The sequence below is a fragment of the Calonectris borealis genome, chromosome 2 (assembly GCF_964195595.1).
Source record: "Calonectris borealis chromosome 2, bCalBor7.hap1.2, whole genome shotgun sequence".
In the NCBI taxonomy this organism is placed as follows: domain Eukaryota; kingdom Metazoa; phylum Chordata; class Aves; order Procellariiformes; family Procellariidae; genus Calonectris; species Calonectris borealis.
Window position 1 is genome coordinate 128874984 of NC_134313.1, and position 25684 is coordinate 128900667.

The 25684-nt window shown below is 40.2% G+C and overlaps 1 protein-coding gene across 1 annotated transcript in view; it reads right to left on the bottom strand.

The window, feature by feature from the left end:
* Nucleotides 1-2261: 2261 nt before the first annotated feature.
* The window catches only part of LOC142079357 (ubiquitin-conjugating enzyme E2 E2), a 220963-nt gene continuing 197540 nt past the window's right edge, over nucleotides 2262-25684 (bottom strand). The window contains exon 6 of the mRNA XM_075143420.1: nucleotides 2262-3709. Within this exon, the coding sequence (XP_074999521.1) occupies nucleotides 3612-3709 (98 nt within the window). The 3' untranslated portion in view covers nucleotides 2262-3611. The remainder of the gene's footprint in view (nucleotides 3710-25684) is intronic.

Below are 25684 nucleotides of genomic sequence, written 5' to 3' on the forward strand. Positions count from 1 at the left end.
TTATTCCTGCCTTATTCATGGCACAGCAGCTGGTTTTAATGGATTTTAACTGTTTGCCTGCAATCACCCACAAAGCGTGTAATCAAAAGGGTTATGAGCTGCTAAAACTCACTCCTGGAGGAGTCTGGAAATCCTGTCTCTGGAAATACAGGTTTTTTTGGGGACCTTAATTTAAGCTATGTTGTTCTGTAATTTTCTGGAGAGGGAAATCAGCTGGTGAGTTGGACAGGGGGACATGAAGGCCACCTCAATAATTAGTGAATGAGTTAACACAGTTTGGAGAGTTCCCTGACTTCTGCTTCATCTGAGTTGAACTCAAAGGGTGTGGGACACTGACATTTACCTGGGGTAACAGGAAATTAAATATTGTTTACTTGATCTTGAATTCAGAAAAGTTGTGAGATGTCTTTAAAGAACGAAACCCAGTTTTAGCATTTGTGTGTCCCTGAGAAAATAATGAGATTTGTTGAAGTGATGGCCTTTATATGCTGTTTTAGGACAACTGTATGCTATCAAATATGTTTTACTATGCATGAATCGTTTGAATAATCTTTGTACCCAGTTGGAGGGCAGCACATGGACTTCACCATCTAGAAGACGTTAGAAAGATGATTTGGCATAAAAGAGGAGGCAGGAATCAGCTGAATTTGCAGAGGATCTGAAGAGCAAAGGTGGGACAGAATAACGTGCAATATATTCTAGATGTAGGAAGAAGAAAAGAAGAAAAAGAGACTATGCTGATGCATTATTGTTCAGTGGGGCTCTGCTGGCAGACTGAATTCTGTTGGGGATGGATCACTTCTCCTCAGCTACAACAGCAGGTTTCAAATAACGCTTTGTATTTCCCAGGTTTAGCAGATGAAGAAAAAGAATTATTTGGGAGGCAAATAGAGCAGATTTGCAAATAGAGGAGAATGTTTTATGGCCAGACTTGCAAACATTTGGCTTCTGCAGACGCCAGAAGACTCTGCATCTGCTTTAATCAACGTGGGTTGATCCTTTCTGATTATTTCTTGAGATCCCCGTGGTTCTTAAGGCAGTAGTTTTATATTATCTAGGACAAAGCCACTGTTCAGCTTCACACAGAGGGCAACTTACCTGCAAATTCAAACTGCGCAGCTTGTGATCAGTAAGGAAGGCAAGTGAGAGCTGATGAACTGAGAATAGACATTTATTAAGAATTCTGTGATTCCCCCTCCAAGGTATCTCAGGTGTCTTTCAGTTACATCTTCATTAGAGGTACAATAGGCTCTTCTGTTTATAATGTCTTCTTTATATTTTGGCAAAAAAAAAAAAGATAATAGTAGGAATTAAAGACTTCTTTTTCAAGTAGGTTTAAAATATACCTGGGAAATTACTGCATTCTGCTCAGCTGAGTATAAATAAACGCTGCAGAGTGGCAGACGCTTAAAGTAATTCATAAGAAATCTGAAATTGCCCATTAATTGCTGTCTCAGGGGATACAGGTCTTTTATGGCAGGAATCTCTTCAGCAGATGGGATAGGAGAAGTAATGCAGTTACTGTAGTGGGCAAGATTTTAATCCTTTTACCTCTTTGCTGTATTTTTACAGCAGGAAGGTTCCCTTCAGATGTGGAGGTACTTTGCAGCAAGTTGTATGGTGGAAGCAGCTTCCAAGGGAACCACATACAACAATTGTCTTGAAAACGTGTTCTGGCTCAGAGAAACTGGTTTTTGGGTTTTGTTTGGTTTTGGTTTTTTTTTGAACTGTTATTGTTCTTTCACATCTGTATTTAGGATCTGTTGGCCTCAAAATGTTGTATGGCTGGGGTTGTAAACAGTTGGCTTCTACAGACACCAGAAGACTCTCCATTTGCTTTGATCAAGAGAGACTGATTATTTCTTTGAGATCCCCGTGGTTCTTAGGGAGGTAGTTATATACTACCTACAACAAAGTCACCATTAGTTATATACTACTTACGACAAAGTCAACGTTCAGCTTCTCTTCACACAGAGGACAACTCACCAGTAGATTCAAGCTGTACGTCTGTTCAGTTATTAGCAAACGGCTGAGAGAAAAACAAATCAGCCTGGAAATGCTGAGCAGCGCAGTGGTTGGCGTAGAGGCCCTATGGTGTCACCTTGACTGCTTTAGTTTTCAGAACGGTTGGATTGGGTTGGAGTGTAATGGGATTGGGTCTCCCTGTATCTTTATACTGTCCCTATTGTAATGTATCTTCCTTAAGATAGGATCTTCTTTAAACATAAGAGGCAAGGAGAGAGGGGAGAGGGCAGGCGAGCACTGTATATAGCATCTGTAATGTTTAATTATATGAGACAGGGATTTTCCAATATGCCTTGCAACACAAAGAACATTTAGATATCAGCATCACAGTATATATTTTCTAAATCACAACACCAACACATTTCCTTAGCCAAGTAGAAGTTTTCCTTCTATGGCTGCATATCTAAAATTAGCCTGAAGGTCAAATCTGAATAGAAATACCCTTGCTGTTGAACATGCTGGGAATGATTGGTGCAATGGGCTCAATTTTCCCATCGAAAACCTTCATTTGTTTTTTTAAATAACAGTTGCTTTTACAATTAAAGAGCTTGGAGAAAGGCAAAACGAGGCCTGCTGTATAAAATCATCATCAATATTCCGCTTTCACTGCAAGGCTATTTTTATAGCCAACTATTTTAAATGTAACAAGATGGATATAGTGAAGCCATAGTATAAAAGATGCAGCAAGAGGCTTCAGAATAGCTGAGCTGAGCACCGGCATGCGAAAGAAAGGCCTTAAAATTTGGAAGACGTTTGTGTATGAAAGATATACACACAATGAAGAATTCTAAGTTAAGAAATGCATTGTCGAGAAGAAATGAATAGTTTAGGTCTAAAATAGTTGCTTAACCTGCAGTTGTATTATGTGGACTATGCAGCGTATACTGCACAAACGCAAAAGCACCGTCTTGCAAGAAGTGCATTTATCAGCCACAGTGTTTTATTGAGTGCTTTAATAATACAAGTGTACATCAACTGATCCACAGTCAAAAGTGGCAGGTCCCTAAGAAATTTACAAGCACTTTTTTTTTTTTAAGTAAATCAAAATACATATTAATTTGTTCAACGCAATAGCCTTTTGTGTGGGAAACAGAAGGCTAGTGATAAACACAGTCTTAGTAATGCACAGTGATTCTTGATTTTAAGCTTTTATACAAAACTTGTTCCCAGTAGCATGCACCCACCATTAAAGACTTCAGTACAAAAAAATAACCCTAAACACTACATTTAAGTAGAAACGAGATATAATTCTGAATTTGTTTGTTTTCCCAAAAACCACATGAAAGAAAAAAACCCCACACATTAATACAAAGCTTTGTGACAAAGCTCTATACTATTACAGATCCAACATTCTTTGCACTGATAACCAAAATTCCCTGTCTACATTTGAGGGAAACAACTTTCAAGTTAACAGAACAAAAAAACCCAAAACAAATAAAAATAAAAATAAAACCAAAAAGAAAGTAGGGACAACCTTTTGTCACAAAATGGTTCAAAATTTAATAAAAAATAAGAATGAAGGGAAGGGCTATTGATGCACTTAGTGAATGTGCTTGCACAGGTCCAGCAAATCCTAGAGTAGGTTCCTATGTGGCATATCGCTTGGTCCACTGTCTGGCCATTCTGTCGTGCTCTGCTCTGTTAGTCATATACTGAGTGGCAATACTTCCAACCAGGGGGTCAGCTGAAAAGGAAACACAAACCGGGAAATACTCGTCAGCCTTGGAAAGACGAAAAAGCTATTCTTAGATCCAGATTCATTCAGTTCTCTTACGTTTAACTGTAAGAACAAGGTGCCTACATGTACTAGTCCCATTTTGAAAGCACGCATGCATACAGAAGGAAGGAAGAAGAAGATGGGGAGGAGTTGGCTGGCAATTAGCTATACATTTCTGGTAAACATATAACTAAAACCATTTTCCAAAATTCTGCCTCACAAACAAATGTTCCGATAATTTTATTTTGAGTCGCTTTCAGGGGATAAGAATAAACATACTACGTCATTTATTTACGGTATTAGACATCCACAAATATCTATACTATCACCTAGGAAGAGGATGGACTTTAATTCTTTTATCAGGTTAAATGTTTTTTTGAATACTTTTAGTTTTGAAGCGTAAAGAAAGATCAGGAATTAGGGCAGTAAGTACTATTTTCAAAGCAGCAAAAGTCAATTCCAAACTTTGGGAATTGGTATTTAATTTATGGGAACTTTCTGAGCATTTATATGGCCAGAATACTGCACGATTTGGTCTTCTCAAGCTATTTCTATATTTCCAAAATGAAGAAAAAACCTGAAAAAGTATTTTTACATTTATCTGGACCTACAAATTACTACACAAATAATTAAACAAAACCAATCAGCCCTCTAAGAAAAATAAACTCAGACAAGACTTTCCCAGAAGTGACTGTATGCCATCACATTTTTCTCTTCTCAGTTTAAACCAGACAACACGTATAGAGATTTTCCCTTTTTTGGGGTTACCTGTACTCTTGATATTTCTCCTGCAACAGTAAATTTCCTGAGATTGTACCACCACATCGTGCAAGTTCAGAAGCACCGATACCATGTTTTTTCCTGACTTAGGACAGACGAACATGACTTCTTATTAAAGCCAGTTAACAATCAGCTTTGTAGTTGACTGAAGATGGTGCCATTGAACAATATGAATCTCGGCTTCCCCAGTACCGTCGTAATCTGAGTGTGGCGGTTGCATTATTAACCACTGAAATTCCTGGGACTAGATGTCAGGCCTTCCACAAAGCAGAGTAAATCTGGGCTTTTTTGTTTGTTTGTTGACGATAAGAGTTTATGATAGGAGAAAAATGTTGGTTTAGCCAAAAATCAATTGATTGGCTTACTGCCAACATTACTGAATATTACTGAACAATATCTAATGAAAAAATCTTTTGCTACTTTCAGGAAGAGCCCATGATTTGAATCTTAAGTTTGCATGTACTAAATTAGGAAGGCAAGTTATTACTGTGACTGTGGTGTACTAAGTCCCTGTAGTCTCAGTCCTGCAAACACTGCATATGCTTACCTTTAATATCTTCATATACCCAGAGGAGGTCACCGAGACCTGGGCTTTGCTGTTTTTACATGCATGAGTGTCAAAGAAGCATATCTGATCTAAGATCCTTTTTAAAAGCTTCAGACTAGAAAGTACATCACCTTTAACTCCTCAGCCAAGGAGAAGAACTAGATAGGGGATTACTGGAAGGATTTTGTTCTGTGCAAATAGGAGCCTAACAGTCTACAGGTATTTAAGGAGTGCAAAGTTGTTCATGGCTGTTTGAGAAGCACTGCAGGGTAAATGGGGAACTTGGGCAGTGGGAAAGGGCAAAATTTCTCTCGGCAAAAAATTTAGGGAGTAGCCACAGGGAAACCTTGTCATAGTGTAACGTAGCTCGGGGATGAGCCTGACAGCACTGCTGCGAATTCCCACACCCTCCTTGGATGCGACACCACTGTGCGAAGAAACACTTTCACGGACCCAAGGAGAAATGGAGACTAAGGGTTGAACTTGAAAAGAATCCTTGGAGCAACATTCCATGAATGTGCTGGTTTTCATGCTGTTGGGAAAGGTGGGGTTTGGCCTCTGAGGCATCTGGCTCTGACGGGTTGCAAGAATATCATGGCATTATCATCTGGAACGCGGTAAGTGCTTAATGAGGTTTAGTGCGTACTTAAAAGTGCTGCCGCTAAGGCCTTTATAAAACCTTATGTGAGTCAGTGAAAAGTGATGTGCTGTAGTAAAAGTTTACCCAGTTCAAATCTGAAAGTCTTTTATGTGCGGGATGAATGGTTCTGTGAAAATGTGTCCTTCACGTTGAGAGCTGTAAATCAATGTTCTTGATATACTGAAAGGGTACTGAGGATCATATCATCATTCCCAATCCTGGATGATAGATTACAATGTTCAGTTTCCTAGTGTGGGTTTCCATCTATATCTCCTTTTGGGAGCAAGGAAGTATTTCAACAACATACTTCTTTGGAAGGATTTGGAAGGTACAGACTCCTCCTCTCAGCTCCTCCCAGCATGGGAAGGTGTCTGCTTTCTGCTATGTGGGGTGGGGGAATCAGTGAGAGGAGATCTTGAGAAGAAAGTGGGGAAATCTGTTGAAGTCCAGTAATGTAGGGAACTGGGCTGTTTATTTATCCATATGTTCAAACCTTTGTCTTTGCAGTGTTTTGTTCGGCAGTTGGGGAAAAAGTGGAGGTGACGGCCTGCAAGATGTCTGAAGTCTACATAGCTTTTGTTGTAGGTGTGTAAATTCCCACCGAGAGAGTGACCTGTGAATCAACTATCATCTCGGGGTGCTTCTCTCAAGTCAGTGCCTTCCCCCATCGGTGTCTGCCCGTGCGAAGCAGGACTGCTGAAGCAAAGAGAGGTCCTTGCCTGCCGAGGCACGAGCAGGACCAGCTGCACCCACAGCCAGCTGCCGAGCGGACTCTACTAAAAGGTGCTTTCGGTAATAACAGTAATAACATCGTTCTTTGCAATTTGGCAGTTTGGCTATACATTTTATTGGTTATAACAATATTGAATAAAAGAACAAACCCACAGTTTGGCAAAGGCACTTGCTTGTTTGAGACTCCAAGGTGAAGAAACAGTTATTGCCAGAGGGGCCCAGCTATTTCACATCCCTGTCAGAGGGTCTGGAGGTGTGTTGTCATTATATGTCATGATTTACGAGGACTTTAATAAGGACTCTTCAACAGGTGTTTGAAGACCTGGCTTATTTTAGCAGTTCCTGTGAAGCCCTAAAACCATCAGGAGGCACAACTGCTTTGTTTGGGAAGTCGGGACAGCTGGGGAGGAGGGAAATTTTAGCTTCAGATCAGAGCCACCCAACCAGCGGCACGCTGGCCAATTCGATGCAGCACACTGCATTTGTGCCGGAGGACGAAAGGATGGTGTGGGAACTCCAGAAATGCAAACAGTCTCTTTCGGCACCTGCATGGGCAGCTTCAAGGCCAAGCCACATTGTCCCTGGTGGAGGAGGGAGCCGGTCGGCAGGCCCAAGGAGACAGATCTCTCAGCACTTAATGTGTCATGAGTCACCATTGCTATGCAGTTCACCGGGACAGGCCATCAAATGGAGATTACAAGACAAGTTGAAGCATCTTAATTAAAACAATTAAAAGATTCGATTCTCGATGCACGAGCCTTGGTTATAGTGTCCAAGTCCTACAAAATACCAAGTATTGAGGAAGAAACAATAGTTGCCATTTACCCCCTAAGCTAAGTAGCACATGGCTGAGCACCACCTGGTTCTCAGCCGGGCTGCACTAAGGAGTATTGTGAAATCTCCATTAGTAGGGCCAAATATGTATTTATAAAACAACTGCTGTGTAAACTGTCTAATTAAGAGATAAAAAGGAATACTGGATCTCAAAATTTGTAACGGTACTTCTCCCATGTTTCCATTTCTCATTACCATAAAACTGTTTCTTATTTTCCATTTGTATATATCTGTGGTTTTATTCTCGATGTTAGAAATTTGTTTCCATAACTAGTAAACCGCTCTAGCTTTTTCTTTTATTTTTGCTTTAGAAGTAGCGTGATTCATCAGTGAATCAGGGTTCATTTCAGAAATTCACTCCAAATGGGACTGTGTCCAAACGACGATGAAAACCAGGGGATCAGAATATAAAGCTACGCCAGAAATATGTTATCAGAACAACCTAGTGAAAGAAATGGAAATAAATCCACAATAAACTAATAACAGTAACAGCAAAAGCCTGCAACTCCTGGCCTGCCAGGAGGTGAGTACTTTGGGACCTCTCGCATCACCAGATGGATGGTGCCTGCCCTGAGAGCCCCGGGCACCCCATCCCTCAGGGCGCCGGCGGCTGGAGAGGCCGGGACGAGGCGGAGCGATCGTGTGCCGCACTCGGCAGCACCGAAACCTGGGAGCAGCGCTGCGGGTGGTGCTGGCTGCGACAGCCACGCGTGGGGAGCGTGGGGCGTCGTGCCGTGGTGCACACCATCAGCTCACCAGAGAAGCTGCTGCAGCTCTGTGGACCTGGAAAACTTTAAGGTCTCATAATTTACTGTTCCTTCTAGTCCTTGACTCTCACTTCTAGAAATCTGCCCTAGGACGCCTCTATAACCTTCAGCTTGTTTAAAGAAAAATCTTTACCCAATAGTCGGATTAGTTCCATGCAAAATTGGAGGACACCAGGAGTTACAGCATCAAATTTCATGTTAAAGAACAGTGCAAACGTAATGAAAATACATTAAAAAAGCACCAAATTAAACAAGCATGGACAGAAGCTAAGGTTCAGCAATGTAGCTTACATGGAAAATGTTAATCAAGAGAACTAAAGTATGAAGAAAAGCTTCTGGATGATTTATAGGAAGACTGTAGCTGCTAAATCCCCCCTCACCTCACCATATGTAATCCTCATGTTATATCAGAATTCATGAAATTGCCCTGTATTTAAATGTAGTTTTGAAAGCTGGGTGAGCTGGAGCTCCTGCCTGGCTTAAAACGGTTGAATGCGCTGCTCTGCAATGCCTTGTCATCTTCTTTTGCAGCCACTTTTAATATGACTGTATAAGGAAGAACATTTGTGTCTCATGTCTGTTGTAAGGCTAATCAAATTTACAGCCCAATTCTAGGGAGTTAATGCTATTGGGGATTTGGATGAGCTGAGGTTTGGTCATTACAAAATTTCAGCTGTGTTTAATGCTAGTTATACTGCTTTATCATTCAGAAGACAGACTATAATTCTTCTTTAAAACTACTTTTCCCCCAAATAAATGAAAATATATTGCTATACTGTATTTTTCTCCGCTTGTATTTTTACAGCTATTTCTATGTCAGCAAATAGCAATTTCAGAGCAGAATTCATCTCCTGGGCTTTTCAATGCTCTTTTAAAAATACAGCAAACATACTCTAGTGAAATAAAAAATGGAGATGGTGTGTTTAACAGCTTGATTTCAATGTGCCTTCTCCATCAGCCACATGACATGCAATGAAATTCCAATTGGTAATACCAACATGGTTAAAGAGACACACATTTAGACTTAAAATGTACATTGTGGGTGTTTGTATGCATTATATATATTTTTATGAGCATTCATAAAGTAGAATTATATTTCTATTGCAGTATTTTACAGTTTTAATAGAGAACAGCTGATGGAGCCAGTTATTACACTATCACAAGTGGGTTCTCAGAAAGATTTCTGGAGCACCTTAAAACTAAAAAAAACCACAGCCCTAGAAAAATCTCACAGTTTTTTCAGCCAAATATTTACAATGTACTACTATTTCTTTTTTGTCCAGGTTTAGATTCAGCTCTGTATCAGGGGGAATTCGGAAGAGCTGGCCTCCAGCTGAAGAAGCAGAATTAAACTGGAAGAATTTCCAAAGGTTAGATGCAAACTGAGAACTTACTCTGTCTCCTAAGCTATAAACGACTCCTGTCGCATAGCTGTGAGAGGCATCCCATTGAGAAGCTCTATGGAACTACCTGTTTTGAAACATCAGTCACCAAAAATTAAATCTGCTTTCCTTTCTTTGGACAGGCTTTGTGAAATGCAGAAGAAAACAAACAAGTCATTTTTTAGTTATTTGGACCTCAGTTACACTTTTAGAAGAGTTTTTGGTTTATGGAATACAAATTTCTTTTTAGGCCTGTGTCTCTTTGCAAATATTCTGCTGTATTGCTTTTTGAATTAAAAAATTGGGAGTGCTTGGGTTTTTTGAGCTTTTTTTTTAAGGGAAAGTCCAGGTGCTCTGTATGTCGTCTATAGGATAGCTGCCTTGGAGTCATCTTTATACAGCAGCACAGGCAGGATTGGTTACCCCGAAATTAAACCTCCCCAAAACAAAAGTTCATATTTTCAATAACTACATTTTGTTTGGTGATTTCAGTGCAAATAGCAGTGCAGGACAGTTTATATTCCCATATTGGCTTGCAGTGAAAGCCAAGTTTTCTGAATCCAATTTTTGTGGTTTTTAATATTGTACCAACCTTTAAGAAATAGGTCCCAAAAGGCCCAGTAAAAAAAAAATTAAGATTGAAGGAAAAAAGCAGAAACTAATAATTCACTGAAACACCGGTTTTCCTAACAGGAAATGCTGACAGCTTGATGCACACCAAAAACTTCCTTAAACTTAATTTTAAAAAATTATTTTGTTTCTAATTGTATTTTATTATGTTGTTTTCAGTGGCATTCGGGCTAGCGTTACAAGAAGACTGGTCAGTGAAAACTGCAGACAAAAGCAGTGTCAGACATGCTATACCAAATATGTCATAGAACAATTTAGTACTCCGAGAGGAAGGGATTAAGAGAAGATGAATTGTTTGTGAGTAATTTTATTTATAGTGTCACTTTGCCTCAGGAAGTTTCCATAGTTTGCCACATGTCACCTGTTTTAAACTTAATGAACTCCTAGAAGACCATGTCAAGGATACTGTGAGTCTTGATGTGGAAAATGAGGTATGTGAAATGCATCACAGTATCCTTCAGTGATTGTACAGCAGCAGTGTTGCTGTCTTTTGCTATCATTAATAATAATGCACAGACTAAGTAATTCTTTGGAGGCAGAGGCAGGTGAAGTGACACACTGAATTACTCCACTAACCTTTCACCTTTGAAAAGAGTGCTCAAAATCGGGGCACAAGTGAAAACGAGTGCAGCACAGCACTAATCCCTGTTTGTGCGGCAATAAAACTAGCCTTGCGGCTGGAAGTCTGATCAACACACGCGTACGAACTGGAACAACAGAGTGATTCAAGTCAGAACAAAGGGCGGTAGCAGGGCTCTGAATTACTTCACACACCCTACAAGCTGAACTACAATTTATTTCTGACTTTCATAAAATCACAGTTCCAACTATCCATATAGAATGTATTTATCTACCTACGAGGCTCTTTGAAAACTGTACGGGAGAATGATAAAGTGATCAATAAACACTGTGTAAAGAAAAGGGGAACAAATAAAATGAATTGTTTCCGTAAAGAAAAAAGGTAATCCTTAGAAGAGAAAGGAACAAATTCTAGAAACATCTAATGTCTACTAGGAAAGAAGTCAGTGAAGTTAATATCCATTTTAGCAATTACAGTTTATAGCAGAAATCATATGATATGGAGTACAATGAACTCTCTCCTGAACTCGTTTCAGGAACTAGTTTTGCAGATTTGGTTGGTCACATCTTAATATTCAATAGAAAAATTCTAATATATATAGGCTACACCAGCGTAGCTAAAACACCAAAATATGCCTGCTGAAATTTCCTTAGAGCTCATGTACCTCATTAGGCTGGCTGGTATGGTTGATATGGATTGGACAAAGTGGACAACCATATGACCTTAAAACATTGTTCCCACCAAAGTAAAATAACAAGGGTTCAGTAAGATATCCTTTGACATAGCTTTCTTAGATACAAGGTGATTGAATGTGTTGGAGTCAGAAGAAACAAAGGCCGACTTTGTTATGTCACTTCTCAGTTTCAGATAAAACCCAGGATTGTCTTTCCAGGTATAGCATGGGAAATAAGGAAATACAGGGTAGATGCATGAGAACTTGAGACACAATCTTTGGAAATGGATCTGAATGTTTACACTAACCACCTCTGCATCTAGAGAACTAAGTGAAAACTGTGATAGATATTGTAGCTTGGAGACTGTGTAATTTTAAAGCCAAAAGTTTGCCTAAATTTTTTGTCCCCACATAGGAAAGCCAACCTAGTGGTCACTGTGCAGGGCTAAAGGAGACTTACAGTTTTGCACCAGGCTTCCTACGCAGTTGTGTTCACCAGTACATCCCATAGCCCTGGTCACTCAATCATCCAGCCCTCGGCTATCTCTCTAGCTATACACCTAAAGTCTTTTTCCTGGGAGAAATCAGAGCAGGTGCATAAGGAGAAAGGGAGGGTGAGATAAAGCACGGAAGACCCTGAGGTCTCATTCTGTTGTACAACCAAGGTGTAGCCAGGGTGCACGTTTGGGCAGGTAAGCAGGGAAGTGGTCATGTCATACTGCTCGCCAGAGGTGAAACTCCGGAGTGCTTCTTGGTCTTCATGGTTTGCAAGTAGTCATGATGGCTCCAAGAAAGTTAAGTGGTCTTACAGTGGTGCCTTAGTTTCCCATCTGTAAAACTGGACTAATGCTTCTCCACCACCCAGGATATTCTGAGAATAAATATGCTAAAAATTGCGAGGTATCTGGATACTGTGGTAAATGTGGCTGTATAGACATGTATCGTAAAGAGACTGATATCCATGACTTGACTCTAAATTTTGAGCTCTGTAGAATTGTCAGAAACACATTTGACTTCTGTTAGTTCGTACAATGATTGAAGTTACACAAATACTAAGGCATGTGTGACTTGATTCCAATTTCCAAACTGTTGTCTGGAGAAAAATGTTACCTATCTTCAAAAATAAGAGAGCTCTGCAAATCCAGTTTAGAAAACATCCATTTACTAAAATACCCATTTTAGGTACATGGAAGGAGAAATTCATTCCTCTCTCTAGACTTGCATTTGATTGCTGTCAGGCTACCTACCACAGATCTGTGTGAAATATGAGGCTGCCTAAGAAAAAGATGTTTCAGAAATAACAAGTATTATCTGGCCCAATTTTATTAACATGGCTCTTAAAGGAAAGCATTGGCAGTGATTCATCTCTGTATCTTGCCAAGGGAAATCATTCTTCTTTAAAGAGTAAGGTTTTTTTCAGTCTTCAGTTTTTAGCAGGATTTCTATAAACTTCACTGGCTGACTGGGAGTTAGCTGAGGCAATCACGGATCAACGAGGCACAGTGTACTGATCTTGAAGAGTTGTCTTTAATTAAGGAAGAACACGCACCTATTAGAAGTGCCAGCATGCTGGAACAATTAAAGTTCTGAAATAACACACTTTGATGCTTGGATGCGTCTCAAAATTAAAAGCAGAGATACATTAGCAATAATAATGAACTCAATTGAGAAACAGTCATTGTTATTAAAACAAATTTAATAAAAAGGTGTTAGTAAATAAGAACTTGATATGAAAGACATTACATGGCATGTGGCTTGATAAAATTTGCAGAAAAATTTACAGCAATATGAATTTACCTTGTGGAAGATGAATCTGAGTGGATAATAAGGAAATCGCAGCACTCGGATCTTAAAATGCTGTCAAGCAACCAAAATGCTAAGATCCATAATGTAACTGGCATGTATCCACAGGGTCGTAACTATATTTTCAGAAAAACACTCTGCATGTTTTTTTTGTCTGAAGATTTACTAAGGGAGGAATAGCTATTCTATAGGAATTCCAGCGTGTTTAGCATTTGTTTCATTTAAACAAAAAACCAGCCAGTTTTTTTCTGGATTTGTCTCTTCTCACTTCCCACTAATCACCATCTCCAGGCAAAGGAGTGACCTATGGGTCTTACACATCCCGAATGAACAGTTTAATTCCAAAGCAACTGGAGGTAAAGGCATTCCCTGTGACCATGCTTTGTGCAGTGTTAGACATCCTACAATCACATGTACCAAAGGTAGATTACTCTGCAAGAAAACCAGCAGGTCCAATAGGATCCACTTACCATGTGGATTCCCAGGGGACAGGAAGGGGAGGAAGTGTTACTGCATGGTCTGGTCTTTGGTGGCATTTCGACACTGTGAGAAAAACGAGTCCTAAAAGCCATCTTCACTTTTAGGAGAAGGGTTTGAATGTGAGCAATACCAAAATCTTCAACTTAAACATATCAACATCATTTTAGGTCAGATGCAGGAGTCATTCGAATCCTGCTCTTGGATCTATCCCTTTGTTCCTTTATTGCAATTAATCCTTGGAGTAACTAGAAAAGCCTACATGTGTTATGAATGCTGCTTATTTTGGTTTAATCTGATTTTCTCCTTCTCGCTCTATTAAATCTCATTATTAATTTGACGCATTTAAATCCAAAACTGTTATTAGGAATCCCATACAAAATGTCAAAAGAATACAACAGGCTTTTACAAAAGCGGGGGCTGGTGAAGAATTTTATCCCTACTAAAGGCCAACAGGACTCATTTTCATAGGCCAGGGCCTGAAATCCCTTAGCAAGTTGAACATCCCTTGGAACAGGAATAAGAACTTAGGTGTGCCTTGCATTAACACACCTCTTACTGTTACCCAATAATAACTTAAAATATAGTCAGGCCTCTCCATTCCCTCTCTATACTTCCCTTTCTCCCAGGGAACATGTGGAAGGAAGTCGCAGGCTGTATCTGGCTCAGACATGTCTTAAGTTCATATCTGCATCAAGAGGCAGTGGAAGGAAAATGCCTGGAAACTCATTTGTTTGGGATTTTTGTTGGTATGGCCCAGATACTCTCTTTGATGGGGCTGGCTTCTTGGGGTTTTTCTGGACTGCAGCCATGGGTCGCTGAGCCTGGTTGTATGATCGCATGTTGGGACTATGCCTCAGAGTCCATACTGTGGTCCATACGATTCTGGAGGAGGTGTCCCAAAATGTTACTGCTCTATAAATGTAGGAAATAGGTGCCATCTCAGCAGAGTATGGGACAGGGACCTCTGGAGTCAGTCTCTCTGCTACGTGTACACTCGACAGGTTTCTGACAGTCCAGAGTGGTGAATTCTGATCCCTCGAGTGCTGCAGAATTTGCAGCAATACTGCCCTACCAAAAGAGGCACCCAAGGAAGATGCTTGTACCAACACACAGTGGCTCAAGGAAGTATGAAAACCAGAGTGCCACCCTGCCCTGAAGATCGGTACAGGCCAGTTACGGCAGGATTTCTGGGGGCTGATCGCTGAGGTGACATGGGATATCATATGAAGGGAGCAGGGTGGTGAGAGCTCTGGCAATGACTCGGAAACAAAGGAATCAGCAGGTCAGTGAGAAAATAACCTCATTTTAGTAACCAAATGGACTCTCCACTTCTAAATTAACTTCAGAACATGAATATAATTAGGCTTAATTACAAACAGGTTCTAATAGGACTAGAAGGAAAAACAGGTTAAACAAAATAATTAGCATTCATCATGTAGGCAGGTTTAGCTCCTGGATTAGTCGCAATGAAGTTACATGGCAACGCTGAATAAAGATTGAATTTATGATATTTACAGCGATAATTTCATATTTAGTAACAGGTAAAATAACTTTATTTGGAAATCCTATCTTTCCTCCGTGAGGGGTCACATTGACTCCGTTGTCATGCCTGAATAAATGGTAATCACTTTGTCAAATGATTTCAGTGTTGGCATAAAAAGTCCTAAGATTGAGCCGTAGAAAAAAGCTATACAAGGTAGAGATGGAAAAGACATGGAAGGTCATGAAGGCATTCCTTCTGCTAGTATAATATTGTGTCTTACAGTAATTTCTACATTCATGCCACTTTATCTAATTGGTATTATAAAGACCCAAGCAATGAGGATTCCAGCCCTTGAGAATTTTCTGAAATCTAATTCATCCTGAAGTTGCAAATGCTCCACTCCATAGAAGGGCCTTTTTCTAAGATGGAAAATTCTACAAACAATTTACTAATCAGAGCTCCATTTCTGTATCCCACATGAATGTGAAATCTTACAGTACAGCCCATCCTTAAATTTGGGACAATTACAGCATACATTTTGCTATTTAAGTAACTGTCTGCTACTCCAGTTAATGCACCTGAACTTAATTTGCTGTGAAAATAGGGATTCTGCAACACAGACTGCATATAATTTGTTTTATTTGTTGCCTTTGATAGATCTGCAAAACCATAAAAAACAACTGTTTCCTCCTCCCCTGCTGAATAATGTAGAAAATTAGCCATGCAAAAGAAAAGAGACATGTCTTGCAGTAGCGTAAATCATCTCTGAAGGTAGAATCTGAACGACTCAGGAATACTAATTTCTGAAATCTTACTCAAGAAAGTGAGAGACTAAATGATTTAATAGCTAACATACTTATATCCAGGATTATAAATTTTGCTTTTCAGGACTGACTCTACATTCTTGTTGCGAATCTGTTAGAGAGCCAAATGTAGCAGGCTTCTTTGCAGGAGCTTAAAGAATGTGGAGCAGCGTGCTTTCTACGGTGAAACAAGAATAATTGTATTTTAAGAACAGGAAGAAGCAGCCTTAAAAATAGTTGTGCTAATCAGGGTCCTGAAGGTGGTTCATAGGCAGTTAGAAACATATGGCAAGAAATTTCAAAATCTGTCCGTGCCTTCATGTTAAAAAAGGTACAGAGGGTAAAAAATAAGCCCCAAACCCCCCACTTAGTACAACGGAACAAAGTCTAAATGAAAAATCTGGGGTACAAAAATTCAGCGGGACTGATGCCGGTTTATTCCAGCTGAGATTTGAGCTATTTGTACTAACTGGGAATAATGAATATTAGATTAAAATATTATGAGATTATAGAATTAAGTGTAGGAATACAGGTAAATATGATGTCTAAGTTTATTGATTTTTTAGTTTTAATTATTTTTCCCTTAAATATATGCAGTTCTATTAGTGAGAAAATATATCCAGTAGAATTGGTTAAGCCCAAAAGTGTTGTATCTACTTTGTTCAAAAGATTCCAATGTAATTAAGGACATGTCTGCATTGGCTAGACAAAACTTGCATGAAACAAAGAAAATACATGTAATGACTGTAAATGATTGGAGTGTATTTTGAAAGTAAAAGGCAGTTTATTTTGTATCTTGGAATTCATTCAAATTAAGCTAGGATTCTATATTTTATATATGAGAAATAATTAATAGCTTTATTTAAATACTTCACATTGTTAAACATTTAACATTGATGACTTATTTTGGTCTCAGTTCACACAAAGATTTATTATGTGTATGCATTAAATAACCTGTCTTCTCTCTGAGGTAATGGGCATAGGAAACCTCCACTGGTACTATTTTAAATTACACATGTTTTTTGGAAGGAAAATGAATTGTAACCTTTTGTATTTGTAGCATCCATCATTCATGCATTTTCTCAAGTACTTTTAATTTAATGACGGTTAAGGTAAAGCTCATAGAAACCCCATGTTTCTTGAGCAGAAGTGCACAAACTGTTAAAACCACTGTATGTAACAGCTTTTATAAGCTTTATGTAAAAAAAAAAATCAAAATGCCAGGTGTATTTTTTTCCAGCTTTACTTCCATTTTGTGATAAGACTGAATTTTGTATGATCTAGAAGGAATAACAAAAATTAGGAACAGTTAAGGGTAGCCACAAGACTCTCTTCTCTCATGAGTGCCAATTACATCCCTTTACATTTATTTCTTGACACAGATGTACAAAGCCTCTTTACTGATTTGGATTTTACTCAATCTCTGATTTAATCAAATGCCATTTAATAAACTGATGGTTCGGTATTACTATGTCTGAAGTTCAATTTTTATCACCTTGTCTTAAATAAAAACAAAATAGGAGTAGAAAACCTATTGAAAAGGACAAGAAATCATTAGCAGCATGGTTAAACCTTTCCCATTCAAGGAATGTTGAAATCTAAGCTTATTTCTTCTGGAAAAAAAAGACAACATAAGATGTGACAGGTAATTTTGTAAAGAAGATTATAAAAAAAAGTGGTCTTGCTTATCTTTTCTGCAGTAAGAAAAGAACACAAACAAAAACCCAACACATTTAGCAAAAGTTAAAAGGAAGTAGATGCTTCATACACCAAATAGTTAAACACATCCAAGAATATAGTGTAGGAATATTAGAAGGTAATTTAGGAAAATTAAAAAAGAATTAGAAAACACTAGTCATGGCACCACCTAAGTTACCATTGCAAAGGCTATTACTGCTCATGCTTCAACACATAATCTGATCGTTAGCTGTGGTTAGGAGGGAATTTCCTTTCCAGTATATTACTGTATGAGTAAAGTGCTTTGAGGGAATTTTACACTTTTCACCGAACCACTGAACAATGAGCAGTTACAGGCAACGTACCTGACTGAACCAAGTAGTGCTGGTTTTCTGCTTGAGAATGACTACACTCCTCCTTCTGGTGATCATTCTTTGTAGAGTTACAGATACATCAGATAAAACAAGAATAGGGTAAGTGTGTGCGTGACTGGTATCTGGAGCTATAGCTAGGGACTGCTTTATGCCTTGGATACCACAAAATCCAGACTGCACATTTTATTTTTAAGAAGTATTCTGTACCATTCACTTTCTAAATTACATAAATCCACCAATATTCTTATGTAAATAACCCCAGACGCTTCTCAGAGGAAAAATTATTTAAATAGACAGTAGACTTCTGAAACCATAATAAGGGGTTTAAAACAACCTTACTTCTACAGTTGTGTTAATCTTTTTAATGATGTCTTGTGAGTTTTGAATCTAAACACACGAAATGCCTCTATGCTCACAAACAACACTCTTCTACCCATAAGGTGTTGTCAATGTGCAACTGAAAAGAGCAAAGATTTAGGCCAACATAAATAGTAATCCCGATCCAAGCCTCCTCCCCCTGCACACATAATTAGGAGATATTCCAAGACATATTTTCCTGAGAACTACTAAAGGGATGACAGTTCACAAATGTTTTTCCTGCTGTTATAATAATCCCCACAGTCATGGGTTCATGTTGAGGGGACTTAGTCAATTGATAAGAACAAAATCTTGTAACATTTTCATCAGCTTTTTATGGCAAAGCAAATTAATTCTCTTTCAATGCTTATCTATGCGTAATTCTCATAATGTGCTGCTGCATCGCTTGCTTTTACATATGTTTAATTTCATGTTTATAGATCATGTCCACAGAGTTTAACACATATAGGTGTATGTGTCTGCAAATCTTTAAAGACCAGATGTATAGCAAGTCTCTTCCTGGCAGTGCAGAGAGGCTCCTAGTGGGACTTTGGATGCCTAAATCCCATGGCAAGTACTGAAACCTCTGCTGGCTGTCTGCCAGCATCTTTAGGTGCCTAAATGCCTTTAACATATTGGTACTGTGTGTCCTGCTCAGAATATGAGAAGCTGTGATTCAAACCATTGAATAGCAATTAGTATAGTATACATACTATAGTACGGTGCAGATAGTATAGTACAGTATATTTTAAAAGGAATGGAAAGAGAAACCACTGATAGACTAGCACAGATTTGTAAATATCAGCTGTAGAATATATGATACGATCAGTTCACATATGGACGTATTACTTCAATAAATATATAGCAGGTTCTGCAGAACTGGCAGGGGAACATACAGTATTAAGACAAATAGGTACTTTCTGGCAAAAAGAATTTTGTTGCAATTGATGGGATCGTTTTGCTCATATGAATGAGTTGATGGTAACGGGTTTTTCCCAAGGCAATCCTGCCCCGGACGTTATCATTCTACACTCACTGAGAGCAGAACAAAACCCATCAGTTTTGTGCTGCATTTTCCTTTCGTGATCCTTTTGGACAGCTTATTATGATGGCCTTTCTGTAAAACAGTCAGCCACATGCACCCATCCACTCTGCTCCCAGTCCAGCAGCACCAAGACAGCAGAGCAACCACACGCTACATTTTGCATTTGCTAAGCAAAAGCCTCCGGAGTGAGCTCACTTCATTTGGAGACAATCCAAGGCAGAGATTTTAAAAGGGATAGAAAGGTTACGTTGCAACTTAGAACAAACCAAAAAACATTACTACATTAATTGATTCCTCGCCGCTCTAACGTTTGTTTACCATCTCTTACTGGTTGCCATGCTTGAGTGACACGGCATAGAGTATTTTCCTGCTCCAGATACAAAGAGAGCATTTTCCATTGTGCTGAAAGAGCCCAGAAAGCTGCCCGTTTCCTGACAGAGCACAGTATACAAACTCTGAAGAAAAGGGAAAAACAGCTCCAAGCTAAAGAATATAAATAATCTCAGATAACAGAGCAATCTCATTGTTTACACGACCCTCTGCTGCTTACAAAAAGGATATATGGCAAAATGAGGTTATTTTGTTGTATGTCTGATAGTACTGTGCTGTGATGTTGCACCTGGTAGCCTGTGGGTGCTGGGGAAGAATCCAAGTAGCAGGGGTTAGCCAGCCTCATAAAATTGGGCAAAGTAAATATTACTTTGCCGACTTCTAAGTATTTCAGTCATTTTCCAGAATATTTATCACATTTGACAAATCTACTCCAATATGTTCTGCATTATTACAGAAGGAGCATTTATGATTTTCCTGTCTTCTATATGTCTTGACAAAAATGTTCTAAAAGGAAACAAAATTTCATTACAAACCGGTACAGAATATATTTGGGCACAGGAAAGACTAGGAGTCCTTTTTGATAAACTGAACAAAGCTGTTAAGCTGCTAAATGGCAAGGAAAATATCAGATTGGACTCTGAAGCAAAGTTTTTTGATAGTAGCAAAATGTGCAGATAATGGCTTTAAGGAAAAAAATTACAAGAACGAGGAAAATGAGAAGTGGCTCATCCCTTGAACTTGCTGTCATCCAGAGTTTCTAAATTCACTTCACAAGCGGGGGTAAGGGGAAAAGAAGGAATGATAATTGGGAAGTCTAAAAAATTGCAGAAGGAACATCTGACGTGAACCGCCACTGACAGAAAGCAGCCTCTGCTATGGAGAAGCACCAGATGAGGAGAAACATCATACATGCTTCCTGTTAGATCGAGATATATAGAAGAACAGAGAGAAAAAAGATACATCCAGTCTGCTGAGTGGCGAGGGGCACGGACCTGTTCTTCATTACCCGGGGCTGGGTAGCCTTTTTAAAGTTCGAACATGGAAGCCAAACAGCAGAACCGTGACCGCAAGTCAGCCAAATCCTCACTCGGAGCCAAATGCTCCAGCATGGAACAGATTTTATTTTTACAGCTATGTTACATTTTCCTTTATTAAGCTGCCTTAGATTTATTTTTAAACCTTTTTTTTTTTTGGACAGGCTAGCGCTTTCAGATCTCGCAGTAATTCTGAAAATAGATATTTTTTATTGATACAGTGGACATCTATTAGTGTATTAAAATGCATGCCGGTATGGCTGGAGCTTCTCGGCTGAAAAAACAGAGCTAGTCCCGTGGAACCTAACGTGTCGACACATGCTCGCTTTGCAAGTGGCCCTGGCGATTTTGGATGTTAAATGCCCCCGCGCCAGAGATGATCACTCCAATGCAGAGTCAGGAGAATGGAGCGTGTCGGTGAGCGTCCCATTGAAGGCTGGCAGCCTTGCTCCAGCTCCCGGTGGGAGATGGGTTTTCCTGAAAGGGTTCAAATGATCCTACTTCCCTTTGCCTGGGGTGTGCAGAAGACAATTCCATGGGTGGTGCAGGGGGCAGGAGCTCCTGGCAGAGCGGCAAGAGAGGCAAGGGACTTCCTTAACTGGCCTATCTCGATTTACCTGTCAATATCTTATAAAAATTGGTAGGTATTAAGGAATTGCTACAAAAAAGCATGTGGATGAAGTTTAAATTTCCCAAATGCTAACAAAAATTCAAAATGTGGAGACGCTCAAAACTTTCTAAACACCAGATCCATCCACGTTGCACTTCTGCCCGTACCCTGGGCCCTCCTGCTAGGCATGCAGGTATGCACCCTGGCCGCAGCGACTCCCACAGCGAGCTTTGGGGAAGGCTGCTGAAGGCAAACCTGCCGAGGGATGGGGCAGTGGCATTGCAGCAGGACACCAACTTCCCTCCGAAAGAGTACGCTGCTGGCTGAAGGGGAAACGGGATGAGAAATCAAGACAGTACGCTAATTCAATTCTTCCCCTCGCGTGTTGTCTGACTTAAATCTCCCCACCTACTCCTGTTTTGCAAAGGTCCTGGAAACATACAGCAGCAATTCTAGCAGCTTTACAGCAGGGCAAATACCGTTCAGGCTTTTAGGGCTTTTATGCTTATGTTGAAAAGTCACTCTCCAAAGTGCTGTTTCAGATCCTGTTGAGGATCAAAGATACGCATTAAATTACACTATTGAATCCTTTTCTGCAAAGGATGACAGAACTGGGATTTTATACTTTCAGCAATAAGAGTGCAGAACCTTACAAACCTTTAGGAAAATAACATGGGAAAAAAAAAAAGAAAAAGGAAAAAGAATTTTGTAATAACTGCATCCCATCTCTAAAGTTTCCTAAATACCAGCACCCTCATGCAGGTGCAGGTAAGGGTGTTAACATTTTTTTGGCAGAAAATTTAGGCGAACCTAAATCATGCCAAACCACATGGATAACTAGTAATTGCAATAGAAAAACAACAATAGTATCTTATCCAAAATTGCCAGTTATACCTACTCTGTGATGAAAACAATGAAGTTTCTGGGGAAGATAAAGCCAAAACATAAGGATGACTCATATAAAGAAAGCTTGAAAGCATGTTTTGTGTCCCTTAGTGAGACAAGTAAAGATCCCCATAATCTTAAGATCTTGTTTGACTTTGTTTATCTATGCTTAGGTAAATGTAAGTCATTGAAATGCACAGCCACATTACTGAATGTGGGTGTGCTGGTTTTGGCTGGGGTAGAGTTAATTTTCTTCACAGTAGCTAGTATGGGGCTGTGTTTTGGATTTGTGCTGCAAACAGTGTGGATAACACAGGGATGTTTTCGTTACTGCTGAGCAGTGCTGACACAGAGCCAAGGCCTTTTCTGCTTCTCACCCCACCCCACCAGCGAGCAGGCTGGGGGTGCAGAAGGAGTTGGGAGGGGACACAGCTGGGACAGCTGACCCCAACTGACCAAAGGGATATTCCATACCATATGACATCATGCTCAGCATATAAAGCTGGATGAAGAAGAAGGAAGGGGGGGATGTTCGGAGTGATGGCGTTTGTCTTCCCAAGTAACCGTTACGTGTGATGGAGCCCTGCTTTCCTGGAGATGGCTGAACACCTGCCTGCCGATGGGAAGCAGTGAATGAATTCCTTGTTTTGCTTCGCTTGCGTGCGCAGCTTTTGCTTTCCCTATTAAACTGTCTTTATCTCAACCTACGAGTTTTCTCACTTTTACTCTTCCGATTCTCTCCCCCATCCCACCAGGGTGAGTGAGCGAGCGGCCGCGTGGGGCTTAGTTGCTGGCTGGGATTAAACCGCGACAGTGGGTTAACAGAGTATGAAACCATCTAGTAAATTAATGATTCATGGCAGTACTTGTAAAAAACCAGCACATACACTTCTAACCGAGGTATATTATATTTGAAAACCACAATATGCGTTGCAAAGCTTTTTAACATAAGCAGTCTACTTTTCAGGCGTGCTGAGCAACTGCAACTTCTATAAAAATTGATGGGGCTCACACCAAAGCAATGTAGCGGTATCTGTCCAACTCATTTACTCTTGTAAGTACATTTACTGTGAGGACACATACACTTCAATCTCAAACTTTGTTCACAGCAAACTTTACATGTAACACTGCACAAACTGTCTCACACTTTCTGGTAGGTTTAAAGGATAACAAGAGACAAGCAGCTTTATACTGCTAGTATAATATAGTATGCCACTGAAGTATCTGAGAGCAGAGTCAGACCAACTAACCTGGCCAGTGCTGACCCGGGTGGAGTGGTTACTGCTGTCAGTTGTTTGTGCATTTCTTTAGCCAGAGGTTAATGCCCTTTTCCAGCAAAAGCTTTTTCTTTCTTTTGCTCTCTCTTCCTTCCTTTTTTTCCTTTTCCTTTTCCTTTTCCTTTTCCTTTTCCTTCTTGTCCTTTTCCTTCTCCTTCTCCTTCTCCTTCTCCTTTTCCTTTTCCTTTTCCTTTTCCTTTTCCTTTTCCTTTTCCTTTTCCTTTTCCTTTTCCTTTTCCTTTTCCTTTTCCTTCTTTTCCTTTTCCCTTTTTTCCTTTTTCTTTTCCTTTTCCTTTTCCTTTCTCCATCATTTCACTAAATTGGGTTAGAAAGCAGACAAACAGTGAAAATGACAGGGCTAAGAAAGAAATACCCTTTGACAGGGCTGCCAGTGAGATAGGGACACCCAACAGGGAGCAGTAAATATTTCAACCTGGATGATGGTGATGATGAGCGGGTTAGTCTGTCTAGCCGTGCCTCAGGCCCCGACGAACTCCACACGAGTCAGGCACGTTGAGGACGGATGACTGCAGCGCGATGGAGGGGCAGGAGGGGGCTGCGAGGACGAGCAGGGGAACGGAAAGCCTCTCTTACGGAAGGAGGCTAATAGACACAGGTCTGGTTAGTCCAGCAAATAAAGACCAGGAGGAAAGAGGATGGTTCTTCATTAATACATCGGGAATGAAAAACAGGAACTTAAACTATAGGATAAGAGTTGCTTAAAAACAAGTGGGTATAAAATTCCCGTGAGTCAGTTCAGGCTAGAAATCAGGCAGCAGTTTCTAAAGAGCACAGCAAGCGAGGCTCTGTAGAGCCCCTCAACAGTTTTTTTGGTTACAGCAGCCAGCCAAGTGTTCAGCCTACCCGGGCGCATTGGTGGGAAAGCAATGCTGCGGCTGTTCCCCCCTCTCCTCCTCCGTCCACACCACCGTGCACATCCCCATCGCAGGAGCTCGTGGCCGGGCACGGCCTGCTGCACGGGGAAAGGGGCAGGAGCAGCGCCGAAGCATTCGGTTCGGGAATGTCAATGGTACGACCGAGGGATAAAATCGGCCCTACTGGCCGTGGAACTTGTGTGTGTGAAAAATGGCAAGGAGCTAGAGGCGGAGGATGACACCAGAAGTGAAGAGGCTGGTGTGAGGGAGATGTAGCAGGTTTTGTTCTGATGTCCTAATCAAGGCTTAACCACGTGTTATTAAGCAGACATGATTAGACGTTAAGAGTGTTCAGACATCGGGGATAATGAGGTCAGCCAAGTTCAGACTTTGAATGTGTGAAAAAGGAGGCCACGTGAAGAAAAAAGTTGCAGCACAGTCTCGTCGGTGTTTCAATTTATTTTCTCTGAAGCATTTGCAAATGAGAATTTTCCTGGGGCTTGAGAACCTTTGGCAGGGCTGAGGTGGCAATGACCAACTGAGAACAGTAAGCATTTCAACCCAGATCAGCATCACCAGCTCTCCAAATATAAAAATAATTCATTTGTTTTCATACTTGGAGCTCAGTAAAAATACAAAACCTCGGGGGCCATCCACACTTGAAAGCTCCTTTGGATCGAGGCAGTGTGGGAATTTACACTCCCCGGGCTCTGCTTGAATACTTAAAGTACAGTTGACTTTTACTCCAAGTAAGACAGTTTTTCGTGACTTGACTTAATACATTTTCAAAGAGGGGAGTGTCCACACATGGAGTTACTCTGAAATAACTAACTGTCCACGTAGGCAAGCCCTAACAGCTAACGCTGGAAGTAAATATTTTCAACGCTCAAGCACAGAGCCTACGAGCACTTACTCACATACTTGGTTTCACAGATGAACGTATCTGTCAGGTTTTGTAGGGTTGCTTTTGCACATGCCGAAATATTTACAGGACTGGGGCCCTGCTTTGTAGCAGGGGATGCGTGCTGTGCCCCAGAGTACCATCTTAAAGGAAAATACGAATCCCCGCATTGAATGCTAGTGTATCCCATCGTCTCTCCCATCTCTCTGACACCATTCCAGTTGGCTCTCTCGCACTCCCAGATAATTCACACATGTTCACTCATACACAAACCCTACAGCACCCCTTCCCCCCACGAAAAAGTCAGCCAGCTGTTACAAAATTCAGACATTTCATTAACACAGTTTACTGGCTGATACTGCCAAGCAAAATAGAGACAATTAATAATAATCAGGACTGAAGGGTCTGAGACAGCTTATGAGTAAAGGATTGTATTAGTT